General features: G+C 40.8%; 2 protein-coding genes across 8 annotated transcripts in view; one reads left to right on the top strand and one right to left on the bottom strand.

Moving 5' to 3' along the window:
- Positions 1 to 5,776: 5,776 nt before the first annotated feature.
- MITD1 (microtubule interacting and trafficking domain containing 1) lies at positions 5,777 to 15,401 on the bottom strand. 3 transcript variants are annotated; one of them, XR_002731475.1, is made up of 8 exons: positions 15,074 to 15,270; positions 10,564 to 10,665; positions 10,082 to 10,170; positions 8,131 to 8,267; positions 7,964 to 8,050; positions 7,159 to 7,274; positions 6,173 to 6,233; positions 5,777 to 6,093 (listed from the first exon to the last, which is right to left on the bottom strand). XR_002731475.1 is itself a non-coding variant. In XM_023211412.1 (7 exons), exons 1-7 carry the CDS (start codon positions 15,297 to 15,299, stop codon positions 5,998 to 6,000), a joined length of 825 nt encoding a protein of 274 aa, XP_023067180.1. In that variant the 5' UTR covers positions 15,300 to 15,401; the 3' UTR covers positions 5,777 to 5,997. The 3 variants fall into 3 exon arrangements, 2 of the variants coding, with proteins under 2 accessions (XP_023067180.1, XP_023067181.1); XM_023211412.1 differs by lacking the exon at positions 10,082 to 10,170 and having other exon boundaries at positions 15,074 to 15,401; XM_023211413.1 differs by lacking the exons at positions 7,964 to 8,050; positions 10,082 to 10,170 and having other exon boundaries at positions 15,074 to 15,401.
- The window catches only part of MRPL30 (mitochondrial ribosomal protein L30), a 19,876-nt gene continuing 17,168 nt past the window's right edge, over positions 15,322 to 18,029 (top strand). For 2 of the 5 annotated variants that reach the window (XR_002731476.1, XM_023211414.1), the window contains exon 1: positions 15,322 to 15,492. The gene's annotated coding sequence lies outside the window, so the exon portion shown is untranslated. The remainder of the gene's footprint in view (positions 15,493 to 18,029) is intronic. The other 3 variants (XM_023211415.1, XM_023211416.1, XM_023211417.1) reach the window with 3 other exon arrangements.

Here is an 18,029-nt window from a genome sequence, read left to right as displayed (position 1 = left end):
CTCTGTCGCCCAGGCTGGAGTGCAGTGGCCAGATCTCAGCTCACTGCAAGCTCCGCCTCCCGGGTTTACGCCATTCTCCTGCCTCAGCCTCCGGAGTAGCTGGGACTACAGGCGCCCGCCACCTCGCCCAGCTAGTTTTTTGTATTTTTAGTAGAGACAGGGTTTCACCGTGTTAGCCAGGATGGTCTCGATCTCCTGACCTCGTGATCCGCCCGTCTCGGCCTCCCAAAGTGCTGGGATTACAAGCTTGAGCCACCGCGCCCGGCCGAGTTCCCCCTCATTCTTGAGGGGAATGTTTCCACTCTTCTCAAGCTCAGAATTCCACTACTCTTACCTTGTCACAAACCTTGATTCGTAATTTGGTGAGAGTTGAGACCTTCAGAAATGAGCCCGTCCAGCCCCCATGGTCCCTCTCCTCCCCTCTCCCCTCCCTTTCTCTTTAAAGACAGGGTCTTACCTTGCCCAGGCTGGAGTGCAGTGGCTCATAGGTCCTCGGTTCAAGTGATCCTCTCGCCTCAGGTTCTGGAGCAGCTAGAAGCACAGGTGCTCAACACCATGCCCAGCTCCCTCTTTTTTTTATGAGTTATATTCTTTTAATATATCTCAGTAGTTCCAGGCCCCATCCTTTTTTTATTTTTAGGAAGAGCAGGCATGGACACAGGGTTTTGCCGACAACTGATTATCTCAGAGTGGGGGTGGGGTGAGTGAGTGTATTTTTCAAGGTGTTCTTGGGACAAACATGATTGGCAGTTTAGCAGGTTTAATGGGCAGGTCCTTTTGTTATTTAAAAGCAATATTAAATACCAAGTAAACACAACTTTGAAGAGATGACTCATAAGCATATCGCACTTGTTACCACATGTGAAAATTATTTTTTGAGAAAGGTTAAAAATCCTGATATGATGTGCTTTGGTGCAGTAATACCATTTGTTTCTCCAGAGAGAGGATATCATCAGGCAAAGGGTGTTAAGGGCTTCAAGTTCCAAATTGGAAATCTGGCCCAGTAACCCCTGAAACAGATGGACTCAAGATATGTTTTGCAGTGGTTTCCCCAGAACTTTCTGAATGTTTGCATATGGGCATGAGTGAGGAGTTAGAATGGCATATATATATGTAGTCTTATTTTTTTGAGACAGAGTCTTATTCTGTCACCTAGGCTGGAGTGCAGAGGTATGATCTCAGTTCACCGCAACCCCTGCCTCCTGGGTTCAAGTGATCCTCCCACCTTAGCCTCCCAAGTAGCTGCACCACCACACCTGGCTAATTTTTGTATTTTGAGTGGAGACAAGTTTCACTATGTTGGCCAGGCTGTTCTTGAACTCCTGACCTCAGGTGATCTGCCTGCCTCAGCCTCCCAGAGTCCTGAGATTACAGGTGTGAGCCACTGCACCTGGCCTTTACTCCTAGATTTCTTATTTGAGATTGGATGGATGGGAGTATACGTGGGGAGTAGGGGAGTATATATGAAAAGTTTGGTTGGGGTGTATTATGTGTGAAATGTTTGTGTGCTTCTGAGATGTCATAGGCAGTTGAATAAGAACTCCAAGGAGAAGTCTTGGCTTAATTTAGAATTTTGAGGGCTAACCGCATATAAATAGTACTTTAAGTCATGAGAATGAGTAATTTTGGACTTTTATAATTCATCTAAAGTTTAAATTTTAAACTATTAAATATTCAGCATCTGAGTCCCCTTATATGTTTGGGGACCTCTCCACCTGGTAGGAGGTAGAGCCTACTTCCTTCTGTGGAAACAAAAGTTTACTATACTCTTTCCTGGCCTTCCTTGAAGCACAGGCGTGGGCACATGACTTAAGCTGTGCCAATCAGATGCAACTGCTCCATACTTTGCATTAGACAGTAGTGATGCAGAACATCTGGAATGATGAGAAGCCTTCTCTGGAAGTAGCGACAGGGGCCTGAATTTCTGGGGTCATGAAGGCAGTGAGGCTGCAGTGGTACTTTCCATGCCAGTGATGTCAGTGACGTAGGCTACTGCATCCAGCCCTTGCATCAGTGTCAGCAGGGGTGTCGTCTGATTAGTTCTGGGTAGTGAATCTAGGTGTGATTTTTCACTTCAAAACCTCTAGGTCTCAGTCTATAGCTTAACTACCTGCTATTCTTGTCATAAACCCCTTTTTTGCTTATATCAGGTAGGAGCAGTTTTCACTGCTTTTTACTAAGAACACTTACTGTGTAATCAGGAAGAGTGAATAAAAAAAAAAAAAGGTTACTACCTAGTACCTAGCTTGGGAGAACTTCAGGATTTAAAATATAAGAAGAATGGAGGAAGAAAGTATGTTTCATGAAAGTCAAGAGTTTCAAGAAGGGAGTAGCCAACTGGGTCAAGTGCTTCTGAAAGGTCACATGATACAAGAGTTTAAAGTGCCCATTGAATATGGTGGTGTAGAGATCACTGTTGACCTTAGCAAACACGGTGTCAGTGGAGTAACTGGGGCAGTAGCCAGACTGAAGTGAGTTAAAGTGAATAGGTGGTGAGGAAACAAGAAAAAACAAAACAGAGAGCACTCTTTCCAGAAGTTTTTCATGAAGAACGAAAAAATAGGGTGGCATCTGGCTCGAGATGTGTGTACTGATAGGAACGATGCAGTACAGCAGGAGAGACTACTCTAAGGCCCAAGTCCTTGTGGAGGCTAAAGGAGGTCAGGTCAAGGTCACTGCCAAAAATCTGGCCATCATCCTTATATATTAGGAATACTGACTCTTTATAATTTTATAAATTTGATCTCTCATTTTTTTTTAAACTTAGTTTCTGTTTCCTTTTTACTCAAGTTTTGTATATTTACATGACCAAGTCTTTTGCTCTTAACAGTTCGGGAGCTTTCTGTTATACTCAGTTCATTAAGTGGGGTTTTAAAATATATGTATATAAATTTTTCATTAATTAGCTCTAATACATTTAGAATTTTTTTTATATGGTGTGAACATAATTATAGAAAAATTTCTTTATGCGGAGTAAGACAGAGGCGTTAATGTTATTTTTTCCAACCATTTGTTGAGTTCTTTCTCCACTAACTTAAAATGTCACCTTTATTATATATTAAATGCTCATTCATATACATTCAATTTCTCTCTTTCAAATGTGTTTCTGGACTCTTTTGTTCTGTCCCACTGATTTATTTGCCCATGCCTATGCCCATACATTTTTAAGAAAATTATTGTAGCTATGTCTTTATAGCTGGTCAAGCAAGTCTCCTGGTGTTGCTCTTTTGTTATTTAATTTATAAATTAAGTTAGAGAGAACTGACATTAAGTCTTCCCATTCAGGAATACAATTTGTCTTTCTAGTTACCCTAATTTTCTTTTATATCCTTCCATAAAGCTTATAGTTGTTCATATAGTTCTTATACATTTCTTGATATATTTAAGCTGTACCTTGTAGGCTTCTGGTGCTCTAATTAGATCTGGGGATAGAACTCCAAATGTCTAGAATGGATAGCATGTCTGTAGACTCTTTTCTTTAAATATCACTATGTCTTAGCCAGGATTTTTACAGAAGTTGGATAAAAGTTAATTGCAGAGGGTTGTGGATTGCTAATTCTCCATAGTAACAGATGGATATGCTTTAGAAATCAGAATTGTTATTTTAACATGAAGGTAAAGAGGCCTAACAAATGCTCTTTTTTTTTTTTTTTTTTTTGAGACGGAGTCTCGCTCTGTCACTCAGGCTGGAGTGCAGTGGCCAGATGTCAGCTCACTGCAAGCTCCGCCTCCCGGGTTTACGCCATTCTCCTGCCTCAGCCTCCCGAGTAGCTGGGACTACAGGCGCCCGCCACCTCGCCCAGCTAGTTTTTTGTATTTTTTAGTAGAGACGGGGTTTCACCGTGTTAGCCAGGATGGTCTCGATCTCCTGACCTCGTGATCCGCCCGTCTCGGCCTCCCAAAGTGCTGGGATTACAGGCTTGAGCCACCGCGCCCAGCCACATGTTCTTACCTTAATTAAGAGCTACTCCATTTCCACGTGGCATCAGGTACCAGGCAAGATAAGCTAAGATACTCTGCAGAGAGGAACTTCGGATCAGGCCAACACTTGTTCAAGTGTTTTCCTGAGACCCTGAATTTCCATATGATAAAGCTTAGCAAATTAGTTTGAGTCTAAAATTTTTCAGATTCAGTATTATCAGCACCTGAACCTGAAAACATTAAAAAAAAAATCAGGAACTGTTCTGGAAGCCCTTCCTGGCCTTTTATGCCATCTTGTACCTACCAGCTGTCCCACAAAAGGAAAACATAGTCTCCAAGGCTTGCCCAAGACCACTCTGTCCAACCTTGTTCCCATGTCTCTACCTTTGGTCCTCTACACCATTTAACTCTGTTGAATAGTCCTCAGATGTGACATTTATATGTGCACTCTCCAATACGGAACACCGGTACTATAGTTTTCCTCTTACATATGTTAGCTTAGCTGGGTTTTTTTGTTTGTTTGTTTGTTTGTTTGTTTGTTTGTTTTGAGATGGAGTTTTACTCTTGTTGCCCAGGCTGGAGTGCAATGGCACAATCTCCGCTCACTGCAGCCTCTGCCTCCAGGGTTCAACCAATTCCCCTGCCTCAGCCTCCCGAGTAGCTGGAATTACACGCATGCACCACCACGGTCAGCTAATTTTGTATTTTTAGTAAAGACAGGGTTTCTCCATGTTGGTCAGGCTGGTCTCAAACTCCTGACTTAGGTGATCCGCCTGCCTCCACCTCCCAAAGTGCTGAGATTACAGGCGTGAGCCACTGTGCCCAGCCAGCATGTTCTTTGAGCTGTGGACTACTCACTACCTCTAGCATACAACCCCTCTTCCAGACTGTCTCCATGGAATCTATTCTGTCTCCAACCACACAACTGGCATCTGGATGAAAACTTATGCAGAACGTTGATTCTAAGCTGCAAGGCTTTGCAAATGTGCCAGCCAAAGTGAGTAAGCTGCAAAATGCATTTGGATAACTGAATGGGTGGATTTGCCTTTATGGAGTTAGGTAATATTGCACAACTGCATGATGGTAAACGTTTACCAAAGACAATTATCTTTTTTTTTTTTTTTGAGACGGAGTCTCGCTCTGTCGCCCAGGCTGGAGTGCAGTGGCCAGATGTCAGCTCACTGCAAGTTCCGCCTCCCAGGTTTACGCCATTCTCCTGCCTCAGCCTCCCAAGTAGCTGGGACTACAGGCGCCCACCACCTCGCCCAGCTATTTTTTTGTATTTTTTAGTAGAGACGGGGTTTCACCGTGTTAGCCAGGATGGTCTCAATCTCCTGACCTCGTGATCCGCCCGTCTCGGCCTCCCAAAGTGCTGGGATTACAGGCTTGAGCCACCGCGCCCGGCAACAATTATCTTAATTGTAACAAAATTAATATTTTACTTTCCTGTTTATTAGACCCCAAGCCCATCTGTCTTTTTTTTTTTTTTTTCTTTTTTGAGACAGGGTCTGGCTCTGTCACCCAAGCTAGAGTGCAGTGGTGCAATCTCAGCTCACTGCAGTCTGGACCTCCTAAGCTTAAGTGATCCTTTCACCTCAGCCTCCCAAGTAGCTAGGACTATAGGCACGTGCCACCATGCCTGGCTTTTTTTTTTTTTTTTTTTTTTTTTTTTTTTTTTTGTAGAAACAGGTTGCCCAAGCTCCATCTGTCTCTTTAAAAGCACTCTAATCTATGGTGTCTTTCCCGCCTGGACTCAAAACTCCCACAGGCAAAATTCAGATCTAATTCATCTTCCTAATAGATGCTCATTATTTGTTGACATGCTCCCGCAGCCAAATAACAGAAAAGCTGGTAACATGTTTAAATTAGCTGTATTACTTGAAAGAAACATTGTAAATCTACTGAGTAATATAGTTACAAAAATATTCAGGATTGTTCCCACAACCGAATGATGGATCCATAAATTAGTAGAAATATAAAAGTTTGTTGTTAAATTCATACATTACAAAAGTGATCTTTTAAAAAAAATCCAATATTCACATAAAATAGACATAATACAAATTAGGCTACTGCCCATCATATATTTTTGGTATGTTTCTTATGAAAAATGTCCACTGTTGTTTCATGACATGGTCTTAAATCAAAATCACAATATCCAAGGGAAAAACGACTCTAAGAAGAGAAGAAAAGAGTATCATTAAAAATGATACAAAAACAGTGCTACACATTTACTCATAAGATTATATCCTACCTGTGGTTTCTTAAAATAATCAAGTCCCCTTCCAATCTTAATCATCCATCCATTGTTGAACCTGTTGAAATTAGTATATAGTATTATATTCAAGACATTAAAGTCAGACTATTAATAGAGCTGTAGTGTATTAAGTGTCAGCAAAATTTCCCCCTAACAAAGCAAACCACTTCCTCCAGTGGCTTGAGTTGAATCAAACCTGGGGTTCGTTATGAGCTGTGTCCACAGTGAAAACAGTCATAGAAACAATCAATTGATTTGATTATCTGATAGTTTAACCTTGAATTTCAGCTTGTTGATCAAACTTTTTCGTGTTCTGCTAACAAGTGGTGGCAAAGTGTATTCAGGGCAACTGGTGGTGTTTCAAGAGTTCCCCTACCTAGAGATGGGGAATGTGCAGGAGGAGCCCTGGGCCCTGACCTCTGCTTCAACTACAGCAGCTGCATTTTCATCTGTTTTGCATATTTTGTTTGTGATTAAGTTTTTATTAAAACTGAGTGCCCTTGCTATAAACATATAACCACTGTGCTAAACAAAAGGAAGATATCACTGAAATAACCGCATATTCTGTTTTCTTATAGACGCAGCAAATTGTCATGCCTACTAGAATATTTAATAACCCATAAGAAGTAAAGCCACAATAAGTAAATATTAAGTTCACTAGAAAATAAATTATCCTAATATCATAACACTATATATACAGTTGAGTAGACAGAAAAGTATTCTCTTTTTCTCTATGACACAGAATATGTAAATATTACTCTATTAGGAAATATTAAACTCACACACAAAGCACTTGGCTTACTTTGTCCAAAAGTAAGCCAAGTGTTTTTTTTCTCAAAAGTGAAAAATGACTAAATGGAGGTTTTTTTGAATTTTAAATATTTATAAATAAATATTAAATATATGCAATTATATAAAACATTTTTAAAAATTTTTAAGTATATATCGACTGCATAAAAATTAAAACATTATTGTAGACGAACCTAATTTCTCGGTCATGTATTGAAGAAGAGTACTGCACTTCCAACAGCACACCATGACTCCTGAGTGACTCTTCTATTTCTTGCAGGCCCCTACTTTGCTGCACTTGCTCAGTGCCCTGTTAATTGCAAAAATACGATTATCTCCTCAGTTATTATTGTTATCTTAAACTATCCCTAAGCAACACAATCTGTATCATAGGTGGATTAAGATGGAAATGTTCTATACTCGTTTCAATGTCTACTATCTCAAAGAAGCAACTAAACAATGTGAGGTAGTTTAAAGAGCAATTGTTTTTATCAAAATAATTTTCTTTTCTAATGTGAACATAACTCCATCCTGTCTCCTTAAATGTAGTTTGGAATAGTTTTAGTCATCCAGGTGGAGCTGACTTCTTTTGAAATCAATCGTAGAAGTCATAATTATTTAGAAGTATTCCTATTTTAAGTCAAAATCAAGATAGAGATGCCCACTGCCACATCATGCTACCAACCCCCAGATATAATAATTGGTAAAGCAACAAAATTGTCCATAGTGCGGACAGTGTGATTGCCTCCTAGAATATCCAAGAGACTAAACTAACAAACTATTTGAATAAGCGCATTTAGCAAAGTGGCCAAATACAAAATCAGCATCCTAAAATCAATAACATTTTTTCATGACATGCTATGCATACTGTTAGATAATAAGTTAATTTCCAAGGAAATAAATCTAACTGAAGCACTGCATCTGTGTTTTCCTTGATGGGACTACATCTTGTAAGTGAATAAAGTTAATAAGAAAGAGTAAGTGCTTTCAGGTACCTACTTCATCCAGAGAGGTGAGAAGGTGAATAGTTTTTACTTTACATGGTCTCTTAATAAGCATCTCACAAAATCGAAGAAAGTTATACAGCTAAAAGACATTAGAATGGATTATTACTAACTTAGTACATTGAATATAATATTTCATTATATTTTAGTACGTTCACATACCTGATGAGTATGTCTAATATAAGGATCTTCTATCCAAACTTCTGTAACTGTCTCATTAAGATATTCGCGAAAAAGTGACTCATAACTGAAACCTGTTGCATTCTCTTCTATTTTAATTTGCTTGTGATATTTTCCATCTATAAAACACAGGCTTCAACAGTAAAACCAGTGACCATTTTTTTTAACACATTTTATATTTTATATATAGTGATTAATCAGCATCAGATACACATTAATTTTTTTCACTTATTCATTCAGCAAATACTTATTGAATGCCTACCAAATATCATACACATTGCAGGATGTTACACACACAAACGTATTTAAGGCAAACCATTACATTAGTGATTTCTGCCTTCACAGAGGCTAGGCAGGGGGGAAAATCCAGAGGTTTCCTGGAACAGGTCCTTGAGCCGGATCCTATAGACCAGGCAGTTTGTTGAAGGGAGTGGTATATGTATAAAGGTATCCAATAACTTCTGTCACCATGGGTAGCACCACATACTGTAACTCAGTGGCTCTCTGGTCCTTCTCTTCAGACTTGTCTTTTTATGTCTTGCAATCTAATAACTAAAGTGAGTATTAAACATGAATGCAGGGCAGGGTGCAGTGGCTCACACCTGTGATCCCAGCATTTTGGGAAGCCAACGTAGGTAGATCATTTGAGGTCAGGAGTTCGAGACCAGCCTGGCCAACATGGTGAAACGCCACCTCTACTAAAAATATAAAAAGTAGCCAGGCGTGACGTCAGGCGACTGTAGTTTCAACTACTTGGGAGGCTGAGGCAGGAGAATCACTTGAAGCCAGGAGGTGGAGGTTACAGTGAGCTGAGATCGCACCACTGCACTCCAGCCTGGGCAACAGAGCAAGACTCTGCCTCAAAAAAAAGAAAAAAGAAAAAACATGAATACAGTATAATATGGAGCTTCGAAGTCTTTCTTGGCACATGTAGAGTTTTAAACAGAAATATATAGTACTTCTTAATAACCCAAGCTAAAGACTGGGAATGTCACAGGATCAATAGGATAGATCTATTGCTTTTGTTAATTCAAAATGAACATTGAAAAAGTTATCAGAAACCTTTAAGGTTTTAAAAAAATATGACCCCTGGCTGGGCACAGTGGCTCACACTTGTAAACCCAGCACTTTGGGAGACCAAGGTGGGAGGATCACCTAAGGTCAGGAGTTAGAGACCAGTCTGACCAATATGGCAAAACCTCGACTCTACTAAAAATACAAAAATGAGCCAGGCGAGGTGGCGGGTGCCTGTAGTCCCAGCTACTCGGGAGGCTGAGACAGGAGAATTGCTTGAACCCAGGAGGCAGAGGTTGCAATGAGCCGAGGTCGTGCCACTGCACTCCAGCCTGGGCGACAGAGTGAGACTCCGTCTCAGAAAAAAAAAAGACCCCTAATGCTAGTCCCTAAATTATATGTTATATGGTAGCCCCTGAATTATACTTTACACTTTGTTTAAAAATCAGTAGTTTGGATTCTGTTCCAAATATTTCCACAGAGATAATGTTGGCAACTATGCCGTATTTTTTAAGCCAAGATAGCCACAGAGAGGTTAATTTAATGCCATGTACTCAAAACCACAATGCTGAAGGTCCTATATTTCATCAATGTTTTCGAGTAAAATTTCATTCTGAATTTCAAATTGGGGTGAAGGAAACACAATTTTATTCGTACTGAACAAAGGAGCTCAGTGGGGGATCCTCAGGATATGTACTGATACAGAAGAGCAGAAAGAGATGGGGAAAGGGGTGTAGAAAGTATAGAGAGGAAGAAAAGCTGGGGCCCGGGAGCACTGGCTTTTCAGGGCAGCAGTACCTTTGGCTATAGAAAGCAGCAAGTATGCACTCAGGTAAGGGTGGAAATGGCCATTTACAGACATTTGTAAACTGGATGCTTAGGAGCAGGGAACTAATAATCAATAGGGAACAATACCTACCTGACCTCTAATCATTAGGAATGCTTAACTCCTGAGGTGTTTTGATTCACAACAAAATCTGAGGGAAATCCCAGGAGTTTCTTTAGCTTCTTTCATGATTTTGGTCATTTCATAAAGGGAAATATAAATAAAATACACAATTTACATTCAGTATTCCTCTGTAGTATTTCTTAACATAGGGTCCACACATAAACTTCATAGGGATTTGTGAACCCCTTAAAAATGGCATGTAACATTCTCCAGTATGTATAGCTTTCATCGGATGTTCAAAGGTCAAAGGGACGTCTGACATTCCCACCCCCAACTGAAAAAAAAAACAAGAACAACTCCTATATGGGAGTGGAAATGCAGATTAAATCCTGTAAGCTCCCAGGGACAATTGGTCCAGACCACACAGAGCTCCAAAGGGCAGGAGCCAGAAACACTGGGTGAATGGACGATCTAGTCGTTTACGGATGTGTTTTCTAAAACAGCCTCTTTACCTTCTTTTTCTTGCTCCAAGTACTTCTTTATGTTTTCCGCTCTGTCCATGTAGTTGGAAATTTTTTCTCTGAGATTACATCTCTTAGTATTATCTTTGGTACCTACAAATTTAAAAATATATATCTTAGCAAGTATCAAAACAATTTTTCTATTTAATTTGGGCATTGTTTTCAGTTTCTCAAGTTTTCTGCAAATATCCTATCCTTTAGTATGATTTGCCTTAGTCCTCAAATACACACGATAAGCTCAAATTTGGCTTGAACATCCAAGACCTTCATATTTACACGAAGCATGTGATGCAGCTTGGTTTGGGAGTGGGAACGCTTGATACTACGTCTCATCTCTGGGACACCAAATCTGGTGGGCTGAAAGGTGGCTCATTACATGTCAAACTCATGTCTGAGCACTATGTTATCCTAATTACCCACAAGTTTGAAGTTTTTGCATAATTAAAAGATAGCAAAAAATATTTGTCTTCCACAAAACCAGCTACTCTTCCAGACCTCCCCATTATATAATGCACATTTTTCCAGCTACCACAAAAATGTTATTTTTGAATATACATGATCATAAAGTTTTACTCCAAGCACCCATCCTCCCAAATCAGTCAACAAATCACTTCTTGTTCCTTCCCTTCTTTCCTTTCAACATCTCTTATATTTTCCATAATAATTTCATTTTTTGTTTATTTTGAGACGGAGTCTCGTTCTGTCGCTCAGGCTGCAGTGCAGTGGCACGATCTCGGCTGTCTGCAGCCTCCACCTTCCGGTTCAAGCAATTCTTCTGTTAGCCTCCTGAGTAGCTGGGACTACAGGCATCCACCACCATGCCTGTCTAGTTTTTGTATTTTTAGTAGAGATGGGGTTTCACCATGTTTTGGTCAGGCTGGTCTCTGACTCCTGACCTCAGGTGATCCGCCCGCCTCGGCCTCCTAAAGTGCTGGGATTACAGGCGTAAGCCGCAGTGCCCAGCCAATAATTTCATTTTAATCTCTCATTTTAAAAAACATTTTGAGTTAATTTTATATTTACAGAAAAGTTGCAAAAATGGTACAGATACCTCCTTCACCTGGATTCTCCTAATGTTAACATATTACAAGCCATACTACAAATATCAGAGCTAGGAAATTAACGCTGAGACAATACTATGAACTCATCTACAAACCTTATTTGAATTTCACTAATTTTTCCACTAATGAAAGTGTTTTCTGGTCCGGATCCCATATTGCATTTAGTTATGTGTCCTTAGTCTCCTCCAGTCTGTGTTCATTCCCTAATCTTTCTCTGCCTTCTATGACCTTGACATTTAGGAATAAGATCGGTCAGTTATTTTTGCAGAATGTCTCTCATTTTGGACGGTCTGATGTTTGCTCATGATTAGACTTGGTTTATGCATTTTTTGGCAAGACAATCACAGAAGTGATGTACCTTGCTTAGTGGGTACGTGATGTTTATGTGTCTTACTACTGATGATATTAACTTTAACCACCTGGTAAAGGTAATGATCAAATCAGGGTAATTAGCATATCTGTCATCTCAAATATTTAGTTTCTTTGTGGTAAGAACCTTGAAAATCCTTCATTCTAGCTATGTTGAAACATACAACACATTATTAACTATAGTCACCCTATTGTGTAATAAGACACCGGAATTTATTCCTCTTATTTAACTGTATTTTTTTTTTTTTAAGAGATACAGGGTTTCACCATGTTGGCCAGGCTGGTCTTGAACTCCTGACCTCAAGTGATCTGCCCACCTCGGCCTCCCAAAGTACTGGGATTACAGGCATGAGCCACTGTGCCTGGCATCTAACTGTAATTTTGTACCCTTTGACCAACCTCTCACCATTCCTCCTACCCCCTGCCCTTCCCAGCTTCTGGTAACCACTATTCTACTCTCTACTTCTATATCAACTTTTTCAGATTCCACATATGAGTGAGATCATGTGGTATTTGTCTTTCTGTGTCTGGCTAATTTCACTTAACAATTTCCTACAAGTTTGTCCATGTCACAAATGACAGGATTTCAATTTTTATGGCTGAACAGTATTCCACCGTATATATGTACCACATTTTCTTTATCTATTCATCTGCTGATAGACACTTGGATTGATTCCCTATCTTGGCTATTATGAATAGTGCTGCAGTAAGCTTGGGAGTACAAATACCTCTTCAATGTAATGATTTCATTTCCTTTGGATATATACCCAGTAATGGGATTGATGGATCATATGGTAGTTCTCTTTTTAATTTTTTGAGGAATCTCCACACTGTTTTCTATAATGGCTATACTCACCTCTTATTTTGATTCCAGCAGGAGCTCCTTAATTGGTCTGCTTAACTTCAGTCTCTACAGGTTAATATCTACTTTACATCCTTGCCATATTCAGTCCTTTATTCAAGAAATATTTATTGAGAACTAACGACATGCCAGGCACTGTTCTAAGTGCTGTGGATACAGCAGTTAATACAACAGACACAATTCTCCTCTATTGTTCAAGTAGGAAGAAAGAGAACAATAAAAATAAGTTGGTAAAACATGTATATTAGACTGAGATAAGTGCTATCAAATAAAATAACGGAGGACAGGGAGTGCTGGGATGGGGTTATAATTTTACACTGGAGGTCTGGGAAAGCCTCACAAAGAAGGTGATATTTGTGTAAAGGCCTGGAATAGGAGAGAGTGTGCCATGCAAATAAGTATCTGTGAGAAAAGAGCACATTCCTGAAAGAGACAAGCCCTGAAATGCAACTCCGATTATGTTACTCCTTTGTAAACACCTTCAATAGTTTCTCCTTGCCTGTGGAATGAGTTAGAATCTCCTGGTAGTCAAGGCATTCACAATGTGATCCAAGCCCCTATCGACCTTTAAACTTTACTTCTCACTCTTCCTCTTCAGACACGTGCTCAACCAAACTACTTATTTGGTAAGACAGCACAGGAATTTGAAGACTCTTAGATGAATTTCTGACTTCTGAAATTTTTTCCTCCAAAGCCCCAGTCAAACTCCACCTCTACCTTTCCACCCTCCCATGACCTTTAACTGTTGAAATCCTCATTGTGCCTATCTACAGATCTCTCTCTCCTGGCACTTTTGCCTGTATTAGCGCTATTTGCATTTTGGTCTTAACCCATCTATGTCATGTTACATGTAACCTCTACGGGATCAGTAAAGCACACTAGAGAGGAACTGTGATTCTCCTGCTTCAGATTCCTGGTGCAGCCAAAACTTGAGCAGTGTTCCATCTGACCAACACAGTACACCATCTCTCTTCTGGGATTCAGTATACACAGGCCTTGGGCTCTGACTGTGACTCTACCACCTCCTAGTGGCAGAACTTGAAAGCGAACAATATTTTTTATGCTGTAAAGCGAGAACACCATCAACTCCTACTTGATAGGGCAATTGGTACGGATGAAACGAGATCATACTTTTAATGTTCTCTGCAATGCCTGGCACTCAGCACTGAAATGTGATAGCTACGCTTATTGCTGTTGTCACTGTCATCATTATCATCAAATAATGCCCCAGGCAAGGTAGAGTTTATAGTTCTGACCAAAGCACCAAACCATGAAGGGCTTCCCTCTGCTGCCTCAAAGCTTCGATAACACTTTAATTATAAGAAGCTTAAACTAGAAAGCACAGAGGGAGCTTAGTCCAGACTGGGAGTGTCAGTGGGTTGGGGAGCGGGAGTTGATCTTATCAATTTAATACATAAATATTGAGTGTCTGCTGTGAGCCAGGGTTGTGCTGGGTGTTAAGGAATATTTGGGTATTTCTCAACATTGAATAACTATAAGTAATAGGAAAAGTCTCACTGTCCCCTCCACAACCCTGTGCATTTCTCACACCGAACTTCATCCCTTTAAGAAAAACTTTTCTTCTTCTGCCGGTACATAATTTTACTTTGGTTTGCTTTAAATGCAAATGTTTAAACAGAAAATTAAAAACAATCGTATAATAAACACCCTTATTACCCATCACCTAGATTTTTAAAATTAGCATTTTTGCTCAAATAGAGCTTCGATTTTTTAAAAATTTTTGCTTAAGGAAAATTAACTAAAGACATCATAGCATCTCTTTCTAAAACACTTTGGTCTGCATCCCTAAAAATTTAGGATAGTTTTCGGAAAAAAAAAAAATCATATTGCCTAAGAAAATAATTTTAATGTCACCCAATCTATATTCAAACTTTTCTAATACATCCAAAAATGTCTTTCAAAGTTCGTACAAACCCAGGTCCTATCAAAGCTTATATATTACACTGGGTTCTATCTCTTAAGTCTTTTAAAATCTAGACTAGTAGCCCCCCCCACCTTTTCTAGATGACATCAATCTACTAAAGATCTAAAGGAAAGCGGCCCAGTTGTCCTGTAGAATATCCCACCTTTGTATTTAACTGCTGCTTCGTGGTGCGGAAGAATCGTTTTTAACTCATTCACTTCACCCCAGACACAGCAGGAACCAGCCCTTTTCCTCAGGTCCTCCCCGCCTTGCCTCATTGCTTACCTTTCAGAACCTGCAGGAGCAGATCAATCCCCTCTTGGTAACACACCAGAGCCTGCGGATACCGCGACTCCGAATCTAGTTCTACCGCCCGCTTGAGCACAGTGGCTGCAGCTGTGCTCTGAGGATCCTGCCCCAGTCCGGACTTCGCCATAATTCCGGGAATTCTCCTCCACCTTAACCCAGACTGAAGTGAAGCGGGTCTGCCGCGCTTCCGGGAAGTGGTCATGTGACACTCAGGCCCCTGCGCTCTCTTTCTAGGGACTTGCCTGAGGGGGAGGGATTTCGTCGGAACCAAAGTGCCCTAGTTTGCAGGTCGCGTTCACTGCGACGGCAGGCTTTGAGTGTGGCACTTGGTAGCTCTTCTTATGTTCTGCTTCCTTTCGGTGGAAAAGTTCAGGCTGAACGTTTAGCGGGTGCTGGTGAGTGGGGAATGAGTGGCCGAGAGTGCGGCATTCTTCGCAAGGTGTATCCGGGAGCCCTCTGCAGATCCTAATTGATTTTCCCTATTGCGTTCTGAGTTGGCAGGTTATGGCAACCTAAATGCGTCTGCGCCAGATCCCGTCACATTGGCTCCCGTAAGGCCGTTGGCCTGCAGGATCCCCCCATTTCCCAATTCGCGGGATCCAGGGCCATGCGGCTTTTTGGGCCCAGACTCGGGAGCTCAAGGACGGAGCCGCCGAGGCTGGACAGCTTGGGATAGGGAACCCAAGCAGCATTTTCTGTGCTTTATTGATAATTTAAGGTTGCCATTGGGGATGAGGGTTGCTTTTTTTTTTTTTTTTTTTTTTGTAATGAAGATAGAAAATTGTCTTTATTTTTGTATTGCTTCATTTTGTAATGCAGACATCCTGGAGTTGGCAGTTAGAATATTTGCCATTGTATTAAAATTGTGATTTGTTACTATTTTGATCCAGACCTACCAAAAGCTGTTTGTTCTGCCCTTTTGCCAGGAGGCAGTAATGAGGGCTGCCTACTGCTTGTTAGGCACTAGGAATTCAGAGAAGAGACACGCTTCCAGCCTTCAGAGATCTCTGGTATCTCTGCAGAAGTGATTCTATGTTTTACATTTCAGAAGTGTTTTTCTCCCTTTAATAATTATATACATTGACGGTTTAGAAAAAGAAATCGCTTTTTAGCGTTCCTGTTGCATGCATGGTCATTGTAAAAAGACAAAAGAACTATCGGTCGGTGTGGGGGAGGAAAAACACCTTTTTTCATACCCCCAGGCGTATATTAACACTTTTCTGACAACCTTCCAGAATTTTTCTGTAAATAGACACGTTCACATTTTAAAAAATAGAAATGGGATCATACTTCTGTGATGCCTGGTATTTTCCTGTTTTACAGTAGGAGACAGTAACTTTTACTTTATTAAAACATTCCTTGCCAGGCGAGGTGGCTCATGCCTGTAATCTCAGCACTTTTGGAGGCCGAGGCGGGAGGACCGAGGTCAGGAGATCGAGACCATCCTGGCTAACACGGTGAAACCCCGTCTCTACTAAAAATATAAAAAATTAGCCGGGCGTGGTGGCGGGCGCCTGTAGTCCCAGCTACTCGGGAGGCTGAGGCAGGAGAATGGCGTGAACCCGGGAGGCGGAGCTTGCAGTGAGCCGAGATGGCGCTACTGCACTCCAGCCTGGGCTACAGAGCGAGACTCCGTCTCAAAAAAATAGAATAAAATAAACGTATTCCTTGAGTCAAACGTGGTGACACCTAGCTCCAATTACTGGGAAAATTGAGGATTGCTTGAGGCTGAGTTCAATACCAGGAACTTAGCGAGACTCTAAAATTTGTAACTTTTGACTATCGCACCTTCAGTAGTCTGTAAATATTTAAATTTCAGTTATTCTGCAAAAAAAAATATTATGTGCCTGCTGTAGGGCAGATACCACTTTACATAGGTGCTTGGGATACTTCTGTGAATATAACAGACCCAAAACAACAAAATCTAAAAACCCCTTTCCTATGGAATTAGCATGGTATTGAATGGACATGCGCCAAACAACAAACCTAACAGATAATTAAGTTACGTTAGAAGGTACGCACAGTAGAAAGGAAAGAGAGGAATTGGGAGTGTTGACAGTTGGGGTATGGGTGAAAATGTCAAATGATGTGATCTGGGTAGACCTCATTGAAAAGGTGAGATTTGAGCCAAAAATTTAAAAAGATAAGGAATTAGCCATGTAAGTATCAGGATCATTCCAGGAGAGGGAATAGTCAAAGGGAGCATTACTGCTTGACTAGTTCTAGATCAAACAAGGCGGGCAGCATGTCTGGTGATTGAGCAAGAGGGTAATTGGAGATTGAGTCCTGGAGGTGGGGAAGGTTGGCAGTAGTGTACTACAAAGACATGAGAGGGTGAGGATTAAGAATTAGAGCCGGGCGTGGTGGCCCACGCTTGTAACCCCAGCACTTTGGGAGGCCAGGCGGGCGAATCACCTAAGGTCAGGAGTTCGAGACCAGCCTAGCCAACATGGCGAAACCCATGTCCACTAAAAATACAAAAATTAGCCGGAGGTGGTGGCGCGTGCCTGTAATTCCAGCTACTCAGCAGGCCGAGGCAGGAGAATCCGTTGAACCCAGGAGGCAGAGGTTACTGTGAGCCAAGATTGGGCCACGGCACTCCAGCCTGGGCTACAAAGCAAGACTCCATCTCAAAAAAAAAAAAAAAAAAAAGAGTTTGGTTTTCACTGTGATCGAAATGGACAAGCATTGGAGGTTTTAATTTTTTCATAAACTATTTTTGAATAGTTTTAGATTTTCAAAGAAGTTGTGAAGATGGTACAGAGTTCCTATATATGCTACGCTGTTTCCCCTTACATGTTTGGTATACCTGTGTACAATTGATGAACTAATATGGATATGTTATTAAAGTCCATACTTTATTTAGATTTACTTAGTTTTTGCCAAATGTCCTTTTACTATTCCAGGATACCACATTACATTTAATGGTCAT

The sequence above is a fragment of the Piliocolobus tephrosceles genome, chromosome 15 (genome assembly GCF_002776525.5).
Source record: "Piliocolobus tephrosceles isolate RC106 chromosome 15, ASM277652v3, whole genome shotgun sequence".
Classification (NCBI taxonomy): Eukaryota; Metazoa; Chordata; class Mammalia; order Primates; family Cercopithecidae; genus Piliocolobus; species Piliocolobus tephrosceles.
The sequence above is the reverse complement of the archived record's forward strand: the minus strand, read 5'-3'. Positions and strand labels throughout refer to the sequence as shown.